Raw genomic sequence first — 19,998 nt, 5'->3', positions numbered from 1 at the left:
GAGAGCGTGGTGGCCAGTCAAACCTTGTGACGAACAAAGCTGAAAGCTTCCACGCCATTCTGCATTGCCGGACTTTTGCTATAGACTTTGCTAAAAGTATCTCTGGAGTTGATTTAATTCCGTAATTATTGAACTGCTTTCCTTTGATGTATTAGAAGTGGGGAGAAGTTATCTCTCCTCTTTGTAAATAATAAACTTTTGACAGGCAGCCACTAGGTTGTTGCCAAGTTCCGTTATCATAAGGCAGTGTTTCCCAAACTTGGCTATTTTAAGATGCATGGACTTCAATTCCCAGAATTCCCCAGCCAGTATGCCTGGTTGAGGAATTCTGGGAGTTGAAGTCCATACATCTTCAAAGGGTCAAGTTTGGGAAACACTGTCATAAGGAAAAGGATTTTGCCGGCTGGTTTGGTCTTTAACTCCTGAATGTCTGTTGGTGTGTGTGCGTGGGGTTGGGGACAGAACAAGGTTGTCATAACTTTGAAGCATTGTTAAATGGTTGTCAAGGGCAGTCTTGACAAAGACTAATCAAGCTTTATTAGATGTAGAGGACCATGACAGCTGTGATAATTTCACTAAAGAACTAATGAGCAAGGAAGAACTTAGAAGGTTGGGTAACCATCCATCCTTAGAACAGGTCTCCTCAAATTTTTGAAAATGACAGACTCATTGTGAACATTTATATAAAATTACTGTCACAGTAGAAGACAAAATGGATATAAGTCTACATACCTATACATACCAGGTTTCTGAGATGTAAAAGAAATCAGACCAAGATAAATCATTTCAGAATTTTTTTTCATAATATAACATACTGTTTAACCTGCAGGTATGCAGTGGCTCAGTGGCTAAGATGCTGAGCTTGTCAATCGAAAGGTCGGCAGTTCAGTGGTTCGAATCCAATCGAAAGGTCGGCAGTTCAGTGGTTCGAAGCTGCGTTAATGGGGTGAGCTCCCGTTACTTGTCCCAGATTCTGTTCGAAAGCACGTAAAAAATGCAAGTAGAAAAAATAGGGACCACCTTTGGTGGGAAGGTAAGAGCATTCCGTGCGCCTTTGGCATTTAGTCATGCCGGCCACATGACACGGAGACGTCTTCGCTGGCTCTTCAGCTTTGAAACGGAGATGAGTACCGCCCCCTAGGGTCGGGAACGACTAGCACATATGTGTGAGGGGAACCTTTACCTTATAAGCTGCAGAATTCAATTGAAAACCAAACTGAAATCTTTTATGGGAAAAAATATATTTATAAACTTACAATAATGGTTGCATAAATGTGCACACTCTTAAAACTAATACTTTATTAGTTTTATTAGCACAATATAGGCAGCATATGTCTTTGGCGTAGGAGCCTTTCAGCATGGCATATCTTGCCTTGGGAACCTTTGCCTACTCTTCTTTGCAGAAATGCTGCAAATCTGTCAGATTGTGAGAGCATTTTCTGTGCATAGCCCACTTTGCAGATTTTCGATTGGATCCAGGTCTGGACTCTGGCTGAGCCATTCCAAAACATTGATATTCTTCTGATGTTGATTCTTCTTTTGTTGATTTGGAGGTATGCTGAGTCATTGTCATGTTGAAAGATGAAATTCACCTTCATCTTCAGCATTTTTGTGTCATAATTCAATACTTGGAACTGTTAATAATTTCTTCCACCTTGACTAAAATTCTAGTTCAAGCTGAAGAAAAGTAATCCCAAAGCATAATGCTGCTACCACCACGCTTCACTTCACATATATGTACTTTTGGTGATGCACAATTGTTTTTGCACCGAACATACTTTTTGGAATTATGACCAAAAAGTTCAACTTTGGTCTCATTAAGACCATAACACATTTTCCCACATGCTTTTGTCAGAGTTAATGTAGGTTTTTGCAAAAAGTAACCAGGCATGGATGTTTTCTTTGTAAGAAAAGGCCTCTGTCTTGCTGCCCTACCCCAGACATATGAAGAATAAGGGAGATGTAAAACACAACTAGTATTTGCTAGAAAATCCTGCAGCACCTTTAATGTTGCTGTAGACCTTTTGGGCGAGTTATCTTGTATTTTCATCAATTTTGGAGGAGTCCCAGTTCTTCACTGTTGAGCTATTTTCTCTACTTGTCTTCACTGTGTTCTATTCCATAGTATATCCAATGCCTTGGAAATGGTTTTGTATCCTTCTCCTGACTGATATCTTCCAACATGGAAAACATCAACATCTTTGATGTTTCATAAGCTCTTTGCAGACCATGAGTTTTGCTGTAACAGGCAACTGAATGTCAGAAAAATCCTACTAGAAGAGATGAACTTTATATGGGATTGATTATTTTTTTCCCCTAAAAGATTTCAGTTTTTTTTTTAATTAAATTGTACAGCTTGTATTGAAGGTGAAAACAATTCTGAGGTTATTTAGCTTGGTCAGATTTATTTACATTTTAAAAATGTGGCATTTAAACAGGTTTTAACAGGACTTTTTATATCCACAGTATATTATCTCTCTTAGTGCACAGAGTGTTATCCCTTTGTTTGCCTTTTCTTTGGATGTTATTTCCAAAGAGAGACATCTCTTTTATTATTATTTAAGAATCCGTGTGGGACACATGTTGGACCTATAGAATTTGGCTACACTGAAGAAAGAAAGAGGGAATCTGATGGATACTAGATACTGTAGTCCTATAAGCAGGACTGAAGGGCTCTCAGTTCCACTGCAATAGACATTGCCTTTATATTTTTTGCTTCTGGGGGAGAAAGAGTCAGATTTCATTCTTAGTCTACTAAGGAATGACAAAAAACCTTCTGGGGGAGAAAGAGTCAGATTTCATTCTTAGTCTACTAAGGAATGACAAAAAACCATAAATATGAAATATAGACATATTTCAACTCAATGAACTTTGTAAGATGCAATTACACAATTATATTTTTAGGTCCAAAGAAAGTCTGTATTTTTTCTTTTTTTTTTTTCTATGACCAAGGAGCATGTATGACAGTAGGACTATGTCCATCTAGAGATCTAGTTTGGTGTAGTGACTAAGGCACCAAATTAGAAACTGGGAGACAGTGAGTTCCAGTTCCTTAGGCACAAAGTTGGCTGGGTGACCTTGGGCCAGTGACACCCTCTCAAGCAGGCAAGGGCAAACCACTTCCAAAATCTTTCCAAGGAAACTGCAGGGACTAGTCCAGGAAGTTGCCAGGAGTCAACAATGATTCAAACACACACACATGCACACACACACACCTCTTGTTTCAAAAAGGGTGATCCTTCATAATTGGTCAATAGCGATACTCTAATTTTCCAAAACAATCTAGAATAAAAAGGCAACATATTTGATATGTAAGGAAATAAACCTCTAAGCCACATTTCATTTACAGGCAATTTTTATTTCATCCTAAAGTCATTTAACTCCACACACATACATACTCACACATACAAACACCCAAATCCACATGCACACTCACACACAATCACCTATTGTTCCATACAGTGGGACATTGGCCAGTGGGATTCTGCATTGAATGTAGAGAATTTTAGCCTGGTGGGAGCCCTAGTTAAAACACATTTTATTTCTGGGCTTATGCAGGAGAGAAATGGCCTTTCTTAAGTGAAAGACTGCAAAAAAGATAGAAAGAAACATTTTGCAGTCCATTCCTGAAGGAGTAGAGGCTATTTTTTGCCTATTGCAATCACTTCACATCAGTACCTTTTATAACACTAGATTGGAATGCCTGCAAGACCTTCAGCAATTTTAAAATAAAAAGGAAGCACCACACCACCGATGCTAACCCTAATGAAGCTTACACGGCAATCTGAGATTATTATTTTCTTGCTTTTATTTTAGATGCAGCTTTTCCACAGTTTCAAATATTGTTCAGTGACCCTTCTAATCCTCTCAGAAAGTTCAGTTTACTCTGGCAAAAGTACAAGCCTAAATCCCTGAAGATTCAAGAGCGAAAGAATGGTCCTAAAGTAAACCTGTGCAAGGAATGCTGACAGTGAAGCAAAGTACTGTACTTATACAGAAGCTGGATATTTCTTTGCTTGATTCTAACAGTATCTTGCAGTATCCATTCTGAAAAAAACAAAGCAGGTCTCTACTGAAAACTTTAACTTTAAAGGAAGGAGGAGCTGCAAGATTGTCACCTTAGCATGTTTACTTTGGGATGCTACTCTTTTGCTTAGGGCAAGCATAACTTCAGTTGGACATAGCATGATCAGAATCCATCATTCCTTTAGTCATTTCCTTTTTTTTTAATTTATTTCAGAAATTGTGATGGAGTCAGTAGACTGCTGGGTAGCCAAAAGAGGTACCGGGGAGGTTGCCTCTATGAGAGCTGGGTTCAGAATTATAGGCAGAGACAAAGGTGGCACTCCCACTTGTAAGGGGGAGGCTAGTGGTTGAAGAATAAGAGGCTGCTGTGCCACTGCTGGAATATCTGTAGCTAGGTTCATCTTCCCAGGTGTTGCTGGAGAGGCAAAATGTGATCCAAAGTGAATGCAGGCATTCTCAGAATCTGCAGGGAAAAAATAACAGACTTCTCATTTTTATATGAGGGACATTAGTCTCTATCACTTTCCCCAAATTTCACCCAATTCATTCTGAGCTCTTCTAAGTCCTTAGAATTTGAGTGTTCATGTCTGCAATGGACACTCTTGTATAATCTCCATTTAAAATCTGTAGACATTATAGGAGAGGGGTGGTACTCTACGGTAGCAAAAATCAGAAGTCTGGTGGCTCCTTTTCTCACTAATGAATTTTATTAAGAAGCACAAGCAGCTCACCATCAGAGTGACTGTTTAAGGATTAAAACCAGGGTGAGTAGGGGGAATATAGGGATGGTAATCAAATTGTTAAAGTCCTTATAACCTGTTGACCTCATCTTCATAACCTCCTTGCCTTTGCCATTCTATTCCAGTATAAATTTAAATCCCATCAGTCTAGCCATTTAAATCCCATCAGTCTAGCCATTTTTTGCATCTGTGCGTCTATGTTACTTTAACTATATGATTCTCACTGGCCCAACAAATAGGTTTTAATATATCCATTCTTAAATGTTATTCCTAGACATAACTCTCTTATCCATTTCACACCCCACTTCAAAACCATTTTATTTGCATTCTTAAATTTAACTCAACTTTGCCTTCCAGGGAAAGGCTACCTCTCTGATGGACTTTCCACCATCAGGTAAAAGGGGATCTATTCTACTGGGCTGGATTTTAAAGGTTTAACTGATTGTTTTTCATGCACTGAATTTTAGCTCTGAATTTTGCACATTTCCCTGTTATTAGATTATGTGATTATGAGCAATCAGAGACAAATTTATTTTTAATTAGTTTTTTTCCTTCTTTTTCTATTCTGTTCTTTTTCTATTCATAGTTCATCTTGTAGAAAATATAATCCTACCACTGGCTGCTAGTTCTGGAGACTTCTCAGATGATGCTGAAAGAGTAGATGGTCTGGAATCTTCTCCAGAGGAATGTGTCTGAGCAGATATTGATGCTTTTGGTGGATGTACTTCTACTGGTAAGGTAGAAACTGGGTCTAAATAAAAGCAGCAAGGAGAAGTATTATAAAAGTCTCTCAAATAAAGCTGCATTCAGACTATGGCCCCTTATGTATCTGCACAACAAACCATTAAACACATGCAAAATGCCCTAATACACATATTTTATTAAAACTTGTTTGAAGCTAGAGCTTGGATTTCTGTGATCAAACAAGTTTTATATAATTATTAAATTATATTATTAATAACTAAATATAATTATTTAATTATTTAATAATATAAGCTATTAAACTACAGGTGATCCTCATTTAATGACCATTCATTCAGGGACCATTCAAAGTTAGGGTGCTAATCAAGTGGTATCTAAATTGATCTTCAAAGTTCTAGCTGTCCTCACATCCCCAACGTCATATGATCACAATCTGAATGCTTGACAACTGTTCACACTTACAACAATTGCAGTTTCTTGCAGTCACATGATTGCCATTTCCCTGCTGACTTCCCAGAAGCAAACTCTGTGGGGAAGCTGGAGGGAAGGTTGTAAGTTATTTCAGTAAGTCACTTATACCCTCCTGGTACGTAATGAGACTTTTCGGCTCGAATTCTTGGTGCTGCCTGTTTTTCCACCAGGGTTTTGCCTCCACATTATTACACCTCGGCACTTTGGGCCACGGCCCCTTCGTCCTTTGCCGTGGCTCATTGGTCGCAGTACAGTTAGCATTGGGCTTTTGGGTGCAGACAACAGTTCGAAGCCAGCTAATCGGTGCAGGGGCTCGGGAGCTTTGGGGGTAGAGGGGGGGCTGCAGTTCAGAGGGAGGCTCTGTCAGTTCGGAGCCTCCTGAGGCAGCCGAGAGCAGCGCGGGGGAGGGATCCAGCCACAAAAGATGGGGGGAAGGGGGCTGTAGAGGTTCCCAGGGTTTCTCTCTGTGGAGGAGGGGGCTGGGAGGCGGCAAACGTATTTCTACCACAACTGGGGCTGCCCTAGTTAGAACTGACAGCCCTTGCCTGTCAGTTTGGAGCCTCCCGAGGCAGCCAAGAGCAGCGCTGGAGGACAAGGGATCCATCAGGTGGAGCTTTTGCAACGAGCTGGGGGGAATGGCTGGCCTGATCTTTTGCTTTCCTTCTCCTGGTTTCTGAAGACCCACCTGTCCCAAGAGCCCTGCTCTCTAATTCCAATCCCTTATCCTTTTCTCTTTCTCTGCTCACGTTCCTTTCAAGCTCGAGCCGAAAAGTCCTAGACCCCTCCTGGTAGCAGCAATCCCTGTATTAGTCCTGCCTCATACTTGTACCTTTAAGTAAGAATGATCCTTGACTCCATTTGTTGACAAAGTTATAGCTTACTAATGATCAAATGGATTACAATAAAGCAAAGCCAGAACTGAGGTTTGTGCGCCAAATCCTTAAGTATAACTTCCCTGTCCAAACACTTCCTACTGTTGCCCCAGGGGTGGGATCTACTTACCTTTACTACTCGTTCGCAATGGGATCGCACGTGCACGTGAACGAAGCTCACACAGGCGCATGCGCAGATCACATCCAGGGTGATGGGTGGAGCCTCCTGCCGGTTTTACTACCAGTTCTTGTGAACCGGTCCAAACCGGGGGCAAACCACCACTGCCCCCCCCCGATCATCCAATCAGTTTTAAAAGATTTGTTTTTGAAATAGTCACTCTTGCAGTTGCATTCCTCTCCCATGAAAATGACCTTGAGGACTCTTCATTGAGAAGGATGCTTCTTTCCATCAGTTTCACTTTCCCCCAAGCATTTACGTTCACCCTCTCTTCCACCCTGTCCCCAGGATTCATGGCAGACTGGCACTGAATGACAGCAAAGTGTGAGTGGCAGTTCTGACAACCTGGCTCTGCCGCACTCACATTGCACCCCGTGGGCCACTCAGATACCCTCCCCTGCCCAGAGTACCAACCACACAGTGCTCATGCAGCACTTTGCCTGGGACTCGCAGGCAAAGTGATCTTCACTTAATGACATCAACCAAGAGTGCCAAGTTTGCCATCAGTAAATGATGTAGTCACATGACACCATGCTTTATGACAGCATTGCTTAGAGATAGAAATTTTGGTCTGAATGAGTAGATGGTCTGGAATCCACTCCAGAGTCTGAGCAGATATTGATGGTTTTGGAGGATGTACTTCTACTGGTAAGGTAGAAACTGGGTCTAAATAAAAGCAGCAAGGAGCAGTAAATGTCCCTCAAATAAAAAACAACAAACCATTGTTAACTAAGCACTGCCTATATATAGTGTGTTCAATATGTTTTATAGGAATAAATTTTAGCTGATGAAATATGGCTTTTTAAATATAAGGTTATTTACATTTGATAATTTACTATGTCTTAGATACAATTAAGAGAATTTTATGAATTTTTTTTTAGTAAGTGTCAGGCATAAGAAATCAGGAACCTGATTGTTCAACTGAATACAAATTTATTCCATGTTACCTCTAAACAAAAATCTGAACTACTAATAGTTGAGGCAAATTGAGTCAATGGAATTCAAGAAGTGCTGAACTCAAGAAGTGTGGACTGCAAATTGATGATGTGCTTCCTCTGGCTCAGCCTGGTCATCTCCTACAGCAAGTATTTAATTAGTATTTTAAGATAATTTATAGATTTGGGTTATTTGTTTAAATTTGGATTGTGATTCTACTGTTACGATCTTTGCACTAAAAGAACTTTCTTTTAGAGGTCATTTTTATTATAAATTTGTTTGATGTATAACTTTTTGGTCATTTTTGTTTTGTCATTCCCTTTCCCTTTTAGGTTAGTATTTTAATGTTTGATGTTGAAATTTGATAAGAGATGAAATATAAAAACAAATTAAATTTGGGAAGTTGATAAAAAGGAAATTGTTATTCCCAGCCTTGGATTGTGGCTTTCCAAAACTCAAATAGTAGCCTCTTTCTAAAGGATCTTGGTCTAGAAAGGACCATGTAACTCTGAAGCTCAAGGGCTCTATATGGGCTTCTGAATATACCTTGGATGACTGTCTGTTTGAAGAGCTCATCTCGTAGTTTTGGCAAAAAGCAGTCTATGCGCTCCCAGGTGATTTCCCATAGATCTGAGTAGCCTGTTCGTGAATCAGCATTATGGAATATCCCAGCTGTGTCCATTACTAGCAACATATTCTTCAGTGATTCAGGGATGGCCTCTGGCTGGAAGGCAAAACATATTTATCAACGGGTCTGCAAAATCGCCACTGAATTTTGATGGCAAGAAGCAAGTGTTATTACTTGGAATTGAATTTTAGAACAAGAGAAAACTTGGCATGTTTCTACAGCTAACCCTACAACTTTGCTTGAGTTGTCAGGAAATGGGAGAGACCTGACAATACTAATTACCTCATTTACATCCAAAGTTAGACTGTTTTAACAATTTGTCATTATGCTTTCTTATGATAATGAGAATAAATTTTAATTGTGTCTGCTGTCCTGAATTTTTGATATGCCAATCATGGTTTGGCTCTAAGACTATCTGCTCCTGCCAGCAGTATCCATTACCCTCACATGCCTGCCATGTTTGAAATCTTAATACAATGTTAAAATCCTCTTTTTATTCTCTTTTACCCTAGATATAGCATCAGTGCTGTTTTAGACCAAGCTGCTTCTTTACCACGATTGCTGGGATGACACATGGAACAAAATATTTTTGATTCCTGAGATTAGGAATCAGGAATCAGTGAATGAAAAGCCATAATAGAGATTTCTACCCTTTCTTTGGTCATTTTTAGATTCTGTTTCCACTGGATGGAACAGGAGGAAAGTGGAATGATCATCTATCATCTCCTTATCCTGCTTGTTAAAACACTGAAAGCACTTCAGACCACACTCTACATTTCTCCTCTCTTTATTTTTTCTAAGCAGAGTGCATTATTGCAATGGATACTGCTATCATATCTGCTTATGAAGAGGTAAGATTTTTGTTACCTAGCTGAGAATAATAGAATGTACTGTAATGTGTAATTCAGGATGGGGAAAGGAAAGAAGTGGGACAAAATGAATTAAATAATTTGTTAATTAAAAGTACTACATTTATTATCAATCCAGATTCCATAATTTTTATGAATGGGTTCTCAGATACTTAGTCTGGCACTTAGTGGCACTTAGTCTGATTAAGGCTGCGTTACCTTGATTACATGTTTTCTCTTCCCAACATGCTATTGAGAAATTGGAGAAGTAAAAAAATTGAACCTTGCAAAGAGCACTACTAATAATTAAGATAGCCTCCACTTACTTACCAACAAGTCACTGGAGCCAGCATGCATGTATTTATCCATAAAATCCAATATTGTCAGCCATAAAGCAGCAAATGTTGGGAGAGAGAGGAGTGGGGACAAATGTTGCAAGAAGACCTAAACAGAAAATACAGTGAGAATTTAGTTTAGGATTCAGCAAGTCTTGTCCACTGTGACTTTCATGTGATGTTAAAAAATATTTTTTTACCAATATCAGTGACCAAGTTGCACACAGTTCTTTATTCTTAATAAAAAGTGAAAACAAACTGAGTGAAATGACTAGTGACAATTATGTGGCACAAAATTTTCAGGGTAAAGGTATGTGGAATCGGAGTTTTATTGTATTGGGGGTGTTACTTGGAACCCTGACATAAAGACTTCCCCAAATCTTTCATTTTAAATTCTGGAGTAACATTTTATTTCACATAAAACATATCTAGTCCTTTAAAGCTGAAAAAAGTTCCCCCGTGAATTTATAGATAGAATAGAAATAATTAAATATGTATATTTAAATAACAAGTTTGTAGCTGAATACTGAATCTTTTTTAAAAACTTGTATCGCCTCCCAAAGGAAGCTGTGAAGCAGTTTTCCAGTCCCATAAGTGCGCTGATAAAAGTAAACAAATTTGCTTTGGTAAGAACACTTAAGTGACAGAACCTGGCCAACGCCAGTCTCCATCAGAATGGGGCTAAATTCTGGAAACTGCATCCAATTTTCATTTTCTTCTCCTTAATCATTAGAACTATTACAATTCAGTCAGAAACCACCTTCTATAAATAGCCTTATACCTTGGAGAGTAGAGTTGAAGCTCTCATTCTGGTCTCTTCCATCCCTCCAATATCTGCCGGGCTAATATTTTCCAGAAGTTTGGTCAACAAAGGAAACAGAACCTATTGATCCAAGGTATGGAATTTGCTAATAGTTAAGAAAGATAATTCTAATATTGTATACAGGCTGCAAGCAAATCAAGAGTTAAGTACTGGTAGATTGGCGGAGGAAGCAGATTGACTCATCAATAGATAAATGTTATTAATAAAATAAATTTCCCACAGGCCAAAAATAGGCTCTGGTGTTCTATTAGTTTCTACTTCAGACTTGTTTATTTGTCTGTTCTGCTTTCCTTTACTACAAAGTGTTTCTAAGCTGCTCCGGGAGCTTTTTTGTCTACAAACTTTAAGTAGTGTTCACTACTTCCTCATGTAATACAAAAATCTTTCATAGCCAAAAGAGTCTATAACTCAACACAGCGAGCTCTCTACAAACAACTCGCCACAGGACAAGAGTTACACCAATATGGAAGAAATAGTCAAATAGAATCATTAAAGAAAGATGCCAAAGATGCCAAATAAAATGTGAATGACAAAAATTAAAATTATTTTTAAAAATTATTTTAATTAATTAAATTGAATTGTTGAAGCATCCTGCAGAGAGTTGTCCCGTGGTGAGTTGGCCATTTAAAACTGGTGCAGCATCCCATAGTCATGTGGTCAAAATTTGGGTGCCTGGCAACTGGCATGTATTTATGGCAGTTGCAAGTGTCCCAGTGTGTTGTGATCACCCTTTGCCATCTTCTGACAAGTAAAATCAATGGAGAAGCCATATTCATCTAACAATCGTATTGCTAACTTAACAACTGCAGTGATTCAACTTAACTTCAACTTAACAACTATGGCAAGAAAGGTTGCAAATGGTACAAAACTCACTTAATAACTGGAAATTTTGGGCACAATTGTGGTCATAAGTTAAGTACTATAGATAAGGTAGCTATTCACCTTGATTTATAAAAATAATAAAAGGCAGGTTTACTTACATCCTACCTTTATTATTTTTATAAATCAATGAATAAAAATTTGAGTTTAAAGTTGCTGAAATGTTAAGATGAAGTTTCATCCAAATCCCATACTTACAATATGCAATACTGTTTGATACTAGTAAATAGGAAATTTCCAATTGGCATGGTTCCTTGAAATGGAATTAAGCAATTAAGATCATCCTTATGCCACATAAGGCATAATAACTGAGTTATTATTCAATTATTTACCTGAAGTATTTCTTTCCAAATATTCCACAGTATCTTATGCCTAAAGTAGTAAGTTATCCTTAATACTGTGTTTCCCCCAAAATAAGACCCTGTCTTATATTTTTTTGAACCCTGAAATAAGTGTTTGGCCTTATTTTGGGGGAGTCTTATTATTTTGGGGCGCATGGAGCAAGACAGGGCTCCTCTTGCTGTCTTAACTGATTTCGAGCTATGTCTCCCTAACCCTAACCAGATAAAATGACGGGGACCGGCTGCGCATGTGTTTAAATAGGGCTTATTTTTTGGGGGGGGGGCTTATTTTTAGCACATGCGCTGAAAAGCTCAATTGGGGAGTACAAACAGCATGTAACTGCATAAATGCCACATACAGTATATCACAGAAGTGAGTACAGCCCCTCACATTTTGTAAATATTTAAGTATATCTTTTCATGTGACAACACTGAAGAAATGACACTTGGCTACAGCTTGTATAACAGTGTAAATGTGCTGTCCCCTCAAAATAAGCCATTAATGTCTAAACTGTTGGCAACAAAAGTGAGTACAACCCTAAGTGATAATGTCCAAATGGGGCCCAAAGTATGAGAGAGTGAGAGCGATAATTTAAAACACCTGTTCCCCCTTCACGCCTGAGACCTTGTACCACTAACAAGTCACATGACACCAGGCTACTTGGGCCCATTTGGACATTATCACTTAGGGGTGTACTCACTTTTGTTGCCAGCAGTTTGGACATTAATGGCTAAACTGAGTTGCGTTATTTTGAGGGGACAGCACTTTTACACTGCTATACAAGCTGTATACTACTTTACATTGTAGCCAAATGTCATTTCTTCAGTGTTGTCACATGAAAAGATATACTTAAATATTTAAAAAATGTGAGGGGGTGTACTTACTTCTGTATATAGCTATCTCTCTCAAACATAGCCCGATCATTAAAAAAATTCTAATTTTTGGTTTTTTTTAACTTAATTGTTGTCTTTCACCTAAATTTCCGAGACCCTGTGATAAGAGTGAATCTAATCCTTATTATCTTTGAAAAGCTGTCATTCCTTGTAATGGACATACATTACCTTATTGAAGCAGGATTCCCATTCCAAAGCATCGAGAGCTTGTAAATCATGCACAAGAAGAGCCCGCTGCAAGTAGGTCAGTGCCTGCATCCGTACTTGTCTTCTTGCATCACAACACAAACAAGCAATGCCTGTATAGAAGACAAAATGATGTGAAAAGAACTATTTATTTACTCTTGGTTAATAACCTTATATCCAACATATATAATTTTCACCTCTTCCTAAGTAACATGAAAATCCTGTGGCATACTTAAAGTAACAAAGAGCAAGACAAAATACAGAGTTCTAGTGTTCTACACTAGATCTGATCAATGACTTTCATAGAAAATTGAGTTTATAAATGATCTGAAGTTAGCAGTTGAATAGTCAGGGGAGGGAACAAGCTTATTATTGACCATGAAATTATTCAGGATATTGAAACAAGAACAGGATTCTAAAGAATTCTCCCAGGCCACAAGGTTTCAGAGGAAACGGGAATTCCCTGAGGTAGTGTTGAACTCCACAGTTCAACTCCACAGTTTGCCAGTTGGAATGAAAGGGCAATGTAGGCCGGGTCTATGGCAATAGGGGTCTAAGATTTTTCGGCTGGAAAGCTTCTCCTTGCCTGTTTTGCCTTGAGGTTTTTGCCTCTGGGTTATTAGCCACTCCTCGGCTGGTCCTCCCCCAGTCTTTCGCCCCAGCACAATGGCCACGGCCACTCCCTTCCAGGCGCTTCATCCTAGGTTTTTTGACACCTGGGACAGTTAGGGCCCAACAAATCAGCTAGAGGGGGAAGGAAGGAAGGAACAGCCTTGGTGAAATGGGAGGGAGAAGGAGGGAGGGGACTTCCACCTCTGGCTTTTTTTTCGAGAGAAGGAAGAACCCTTTTCAGGCCAGATATCCAAATTGACAATGAATAATTTACGACATTGGATTCCCACCCTAAAAGAAGGGGGGAGATGTTGGCAAACATCACATCAAAGATTTAGAAAGGAAGAAAAGGAAATTGTAAAAACGCTCTGTTCCCACCCCTGCCCGTTCCCCCAGTTCAAAGGGAAGTACTCCTGATGTTTGTTTGTTTTTTTGCAACTGTCCCAGGTGTCGAAAAACCTAGGACAAAACCTCCTTCTGTGTATGGGCTGTGGCGAAGCGCCTGGGAGGGAGTGGCCGTGGTTGTTGTGCCGGGGCGAAAGACTGGGGGAGGGCCAGCCAAGGAGAAATGTTTGTGGCTAATAACCCAGAGGCGAAAACCTCGAGGCGAAACAGGCAAGGAGAAGCATTCAAGCCAAAAAATCCCATTCCGGACAATAGCCCTCAGCTGCCTGTTCCAATTCATCATGCAGGGCAGGGCAGGGCAGGGCAGGGCAGGGCAGGGCAGGGCAGGGCAGGGCAGGGCAGGGCAGGGCAGGGCAGGGCAGGGCAGGGCAGGGCAGGCAGCAGCATTTTTCGAAAGGACTGAGAGGCAGCCAGGTGTGCATTCTGACGGACACTGGTTGCTACCCAGTGTGTGTGTGTGTGTGTGTGTGTGTGTGTGTGTTTGTACAATCTTTTTCCACTATCAGCAAGCTGGTATTTTATTTTTTACTCTCAGCTGAGATACTATTTCAGCTGAATTTTTTTGTTTTTTCAAATTTTATTCATCTGTCATTTTTTAAATACATCTGTGGATTACAAACTACATCAAGGGGACAACGTCGACATTAGCCACAGGAAGGACCAAAAGGAGAACTAAGAACTTCTAGAACTAAGGTGAAATTTCCTGACTGCATAAACAATTAACCAAATGGAATGGCTTGACTTTAGAAGTTATGGTTGCTCTATCACTGGAGGTTTTTGAGAGGAGATTGGACAGCCATTTGTCCAAAATAGTATAGGTCCCTTCAACTCTGTTACTCTTGTTATTCTAGAATACTAATGTTTAAGAATAGAAATTTCAGTTTAACATTTTTGTTTTAAAAATCTTCTAAATGTTGGGGAATTTTGAAAATAAACTTCTAGAATTTTTAAAATTTTTGGAAAAAAATCCTTTTAATGAAATGGCTGAGAGGCAGCCCAGCTGAGAGACAGAGAGGCGGCCCACTTCTGGCAGCTGAGTGGAGACAGTGCGGTACAAATGGAGGCCAGCTGAGCAGCAATGAAATAGAGCTAGGAGGCAGTAGATCAGAAGCTGTGAGCAGCATCGCAGACCAGCTGAGCAGTGGTGGTGCAGAGTTAATTGGCAGAGGTGCAGAGTGTCCAGAGCAGCAACTGAGAGCAGCGCAGCAGACCAGCTGAGCAGTTATAGTGGACCAGAGTTCCAGAGCAGCAGCTGAGAGCAATGCAGCAGACCAGCTGTGCAGCAGTTAAGTGGAGCAGAGTGCCAAGATGGCGGCAACGGAGGAAGCATTGTTACATTGCAGGGATAAAAGTTTCTATTAAACTAAGATAAAATGGTAGGAGGAGAGGTGGAGAGGGAAAGATAAGTCTTAGAAAAAGAAAAGACTGGAGAAAGTAAAAGGAGAGGAAAGATTGGAGAAATTAGGAGGAAACCACAGCAAACTTTTCCTGCTGAGAGAAGCCCAGCTGCACCCAAGAGGCCTACCGAAGAGACCCATTGAAGTGAGGTGAGTGGAGAGGCAAAATGAACTAGTGGAGAACAAAGAGGCGAGTTGGTGAGTGAGTGGGGCCAGCTGCGGAGCAGAGAGGAGAATCAGCTGTGGGGTGGACAGACTGAGGGCAGCGCAATGACCAGCAGAGAACAAAGAGGCAAGCCAGTGGAGCAGAGAAGAGAAGAGCTGGCTGTGGAGAGGAGAAGTGAGCTGGACCATTTAGGCGAGGGGTGTCAAACTCACGAAGTCACAGTGTCATCACTTGATGTATCGCAACTTTTTTCCCGTTCACTAAACGGGCCCGGCAGTGACCAGCATGTGATGCATCCGGCCTGCAGGCCGTGAGTTTTGACACCCCTGATCTAGGCAGTCCTAGATTGTTGGTGGAAGCAGCACACCAACTCGACGGACCAGCAAACGGGAGCCATGTGGCTGTGGCGCAAAGAGCAGCGGCAGCGCAGCAGAGAGAAAAGCCAGCAGCAAGGGGCAGCACAGCAAACTAGAGCCTGAGAGCAGTGCAGAGAGCAGTGTGGAAACCGACGGTAGAGCAATGGTGGAATTGGAGGCTATGGTTGGGGGTGGACCATAGTGGACTCATGACTGCTAACAGCAACAGAACAGCATGGCACACCAACAGATGAGGCAGGGGCAGTGGTGGGATTCTGCCGGTTCTAGGGGGTTCGGCCGAACTGTTTGTTAAATTGCTGGCTCGCCCCGCCCCTTGCCCCTCCCCTCCGCACCACTATTTATTGCCAATAAATAGTGGTGGGCGAGGGGCGGGCGAGCCAGCAATTTAACAAACGGTTCGGTGTTTTTTCGTAATTTTATTGGCCCGCAGACCTTCAGCATAGGCTAATTAGCCCTTGATTAGATCAGCTCCCGACTCTCATCTGATTTGCTGTCAGCTGTTTTGCTCAGGGCTCTGCTGCTTGCTGGAGTAGATTTTTTTCCCCCTAGCTATGCTGAAAAACGAAACTGAAAGTAAAGCAGGCTGTTGGCTTTGCTGTTGCTGCAACGTTGGAAAATTAGGCAGGCAGATTTCTTTTCTTTTTCCTCACCAAAAAAGGTAGGTGTAAACAATGGGAAATTTAGGGAAAAAGAGGAGAGTTCAAGATTTTAAAACACAAAAGAAAAAAAGCTCTATTTAACTAGGGAATTGTAATAATTGAGATACTATTAATTGTATATTGTGTTGAAAGCAGAAATGGTTAAGTTGTGGTTTGGAGGAATATATGGGGGAAATTATTTGGTTTATTATTATTGGTAAATATAATTAATTGATTTGTAAGAAATTGGATTGCATGGAAATAATTGGAATATTCATGTTCATATTGATTAATATACAAAAAATGTAGTTATATAACTAATTGATTTATATTAAAATGTTGAATTTATATTAAACAACTGTAATATTACATAATTAACCAATGTGAGGATGGATATAAAAATAGATGACAATAGGAAGGGGTATAATATAGAATAGAAGGGAAAAATTGAATTTGATTAAGATTAGAGATGAGGATGAAGGGTAATATTGGTTTTTTACAAAAATAGATGAGGAATAAATATGGCAAAAAGGAAATATAGACATTGTAAATTTAATTGAAATGACTAAACACTGTTTAAATTTGTGAACCGGCCAAATATTCTGTTCAAAGAAAATGGGGAGAAACAGGCTCTGACTCAACCCCTCCAAGACCGAGTGGCTGTGGCTTCCAGCGTCCCGATATAGCCAGCTGACGCCATCGCTGGCTATTGGGGGCGAATCACTCGCCCCCACGGAGAGGGCTCGCAACTTGGGCGTCCTCCTGGACGCACGGCTGTCTCTAGAAGACCATTTGACGGCCGTGGCCAGGGGGGCTTTTTATCAGGTTCGCCTGATACGCCAGTTGCGCCCCTTTCTAGATCGGGACTCTCTACGCACAGTCACTCAGGCACTAGTCACTTCCCGCCTGGACTACTGCAACGCTCTCTACATGGGGCTCGCCCTGGGGTGCACCCGGAGGCTCCAGCTGGTCCAGAACGCGGCCGCGCGGGGGATTATGGGGGCGACGAGGCGCTCCCATGTGACACCTCTCCTGCGTGAGCTGCACTGGCTCCTGGTGGTCTCCCGGTGTGCTTCAAGGTGTTGGTGACCACCTTTAAAGCGCTCCATGGCTTAGGGCCGGGGTACTTACGAGACCGCCTACTGCCACCAATAGCCACCACCGGCCAGTACGCTCGCACAGAGTGGGCCTCCTCAGGGTGCCGTCCGCCAGACAATGTCGGCTGGCGACCCACAGGGGGAGAGCCTTCTCTGTGACGGCGCCCACCCTCTGGAATAACCTTCCCCCAGAGTTACGTATAATAACAGACCTCCGGATTTTTCGTCGGGCCCTGAAAACTTATTTATTTCAACTAGCTGGGCTGGCTTGAGCTAAATTTTAAATTGATTTTAAATTGGGTTGTTTTAATTTACGGCCAGAATATTTAATTATTTTAATACTGTTTTTTAAATTTTGTATGCTTTGTTTTTACTTAGGCTGTGCACCGCCCTGAGTCCTATTTGGAGAAGGGCGGTATAGAAATTTAAACAAATAAATAAATAAATAAATAAAATACATTGTATGTTTGTATGTGTGTTTCTAATTATTGTTATTTATTCATATTTGTTCTCTTTTATTCTTTAAAGTTTAACAATTCATTCTTTATCTTAATATCTTTATATTTGTTTGGGGTTGGCTTTCTTCCCTTTCATCTTTTTTATTGTACAGCAATCTTTCTCCTCAAACTTACCACCTCTCTCTTTTCTTTCCTTCTTACTTTCTCTTCCTCCCCCTCTTCTTCTCCTCTCTACTTCCTCTTCCTTTCTCCTTCTCCTCCTCTCTTCCTCCCTCTCTTACCCTCACTACTACTCTAATTTCCCTTCCCTTCCTTCATCCCTCTCTATTGCTGTATCCTTTTATGCGTATGGACTACTCAGAGGGCTGAAAAAGTTATTTCTGACTGGTCCTCGCACTTTTGACCAGTCCTCGAAGTTACGACTGTCCTCACATTTTACGTTTTTGCCCTATCTTGTCACCATGATGAAGAGAAGCAGTTGTGAAATGAGTGACATGGTTGTTAAGGATGCCGCAACGGGCATAAATGTGAGGATGGTCATAAGTGTGAGGACCGGTCAAAAGTGCGAGGCCCAGTCAGAAATGACTTTTTTCATCCCTCTGTAGTCCCTATGCAGATAGCCACGCTCACCGGTCACATGACCAGCTAGCCACACCCACCCAGTCACATGACCACCAAGCCACACCCCCAACTAAGCCACGCCCACAGAACCGGTTGTTAAAAATATTGAATCCCACCAATGTTGCGGGGGCAACATGAACTGAGAAAAGCAGGGAGAGCTGAATATCCAGTAGCGGCAGGAGAAAAGCAAGTAGGAAGAGAGGATTAAAAAGGCAACAATTACAGAACACAAGGCAAAAAAAACCCCAAAGCCAAGTAGACAATAGCAAGTATGGAACATATAAAGATAGAGAAGAAAGGGATAAATAAAGCTCACAAGAAGGCAGGGAGAGAAAGAATCATAGAAGGCAGGGAGGAAAGAGATAATTATAGAGCATTCCATTACAGGATGGGAATGAATCTTGCACTTAAGCCCCAGTCAACACTGAAAATTTTTAAATTTGACATTTTAAATGATCTGCTAGAACTTTAAAATTTTAAACTAGACATTTTTGAACTGCTAGAACTTTAAATTTTTAGTTAGATTATGGTCTGCATAGTTAACTACCTCCATGATGGGCTTTTGGCAAGGGATGGGGCTGTACCTCGCAAAGACTGGGGAGAATGTTTTCAGAAAACGACTAGCTAACTTATCAGGAAGGCTTTAAACTAAAACCGAGGGGGGAGGGTGACCTGGACCTAATTTCAATTAAAAAACCCTAGAAAACAAGTCAAATAATGAGGTAACACCAAACAGGAGACATAGGAAGCTCTTGTGGCCCATCAGCAGCCTGTGCAGCTAGTAGCTGATTCCGACAGCAAGGAGGCTGGTGTGGTGCTGCACCAGTAGCCTGTGCAGCTGGCACGCAAATCAGACAATGCGGAGGCTGGAGAAGATGTGGTGCCAGAGGCGGGGATTCAGCCAGGGCCTTCAGAACCTCCAGAAGCTCCCATAAGTGAAGAGGAAGAAGAGGAGGAGTCTTTTCTCGATGCACGGGCGCGCAGAGCTGCCAAAAGGCAGGAGTGACTCCTCAGGAGGAGGTCTCCTTGGAAGTAAGGCTTGGGGCTGATTGATTGATTGATTGATTGCCGCCCTTCTCCGGAGACTCAGGGCGGCGTACAATACATTAAGCAATAGCCTTCATACTTTTGTATTAAGGCTTTCGGCCCCCCCTTTGTTTTTTATACAAAATCAGCTTATTGCCCCCACAATCCGGGTCCTCATTTTACCTGCCTCGGAAGGATGGAAGGCTGAGTCAACCTTGAGCCTGGTGAGATTTGAACTCGCAGTAATTGCAGGCAGCTGGCAGCTAAATGCTACTTAACAACACTTTAGTCCGCGGCACCACCAAGGCTTCTTGTTCAAGTTCCCCAAATGCACAAAGTTTG

The 19,998-nt window shown here is 41.2% G+C and overlaps 1 protein-coding gene across 7 annotated transcripts in view; it reads right to left on the bottom strand.

Moving 5' to 3' along the window:
* Positions 1 to 3,790: 3,790 nt before the first annotated feature.
* Positions 3,791 to 19,998, bottom strand: part of GBF1 (golgi brefeldin A resistant guanine nucleotide exchange factor 1) — a 420,074-nt gene continuing 403,866 nt past the window's right edge. For 6 of the 7 annotated variants that reach the window (XM_034435246.3, XM_087872320.1, XM_087872321.1 and 3 more), the window contains 6 exons: positions 12,842 to 12,972; positions 10,518 to 10,619; positions 9,732 to 9,845; positions 8,472 to 8,649; positions 5,380 to 5,517; positions 3,791 to 4,489 (listed from right to left, as the gene is read on the bottom strand). In XM_034435246.3, coding sequence (XP_034291137.1) covers positions 4,227 to 4,489; positions 5,380 to 5,517; positions 8,472 to 8,649; positions 9,732 to 9,845; positions 10,518 to 10,619; positions 12,842 to 12,972 — 926 coding nt within the window. In that variant the 3' untranslated portion in view covers positions 3,791 to 4,226. Of the gene's footprint in view, positions 4,490 to 5,379; positions 5,518 to 7,452; positions 7,656 to 8,471; positions 8,650 to 9,731; positions 9,846 to 10,517; positions 10,620 to 12,841; positions 12,973 to 19,998 lie in introns of those variants that run through there. The other variant, XM_087872323.1, reaches the window with a different exon arrangement.

Source organism: Pantherophis guttatus, chromosome 6, assembly GCF_059756535.1.
Source record: "Pantherophis guttatus breed Tessera chromosome 6, ASM5975653v1, whole genome shotgun sequence".
Lineage (NCBI taxonomy): Eukaryota > Metazoa > Chordata > Lepidosauria > Squamata > Colubridae > Pantherophis > Pantherophis guttatus.
The sequence above is the reverse complement of the archived record's forward strand: the minus strand, read 5'-3'. Positions and strand labels throughout refer to the sequence as shown.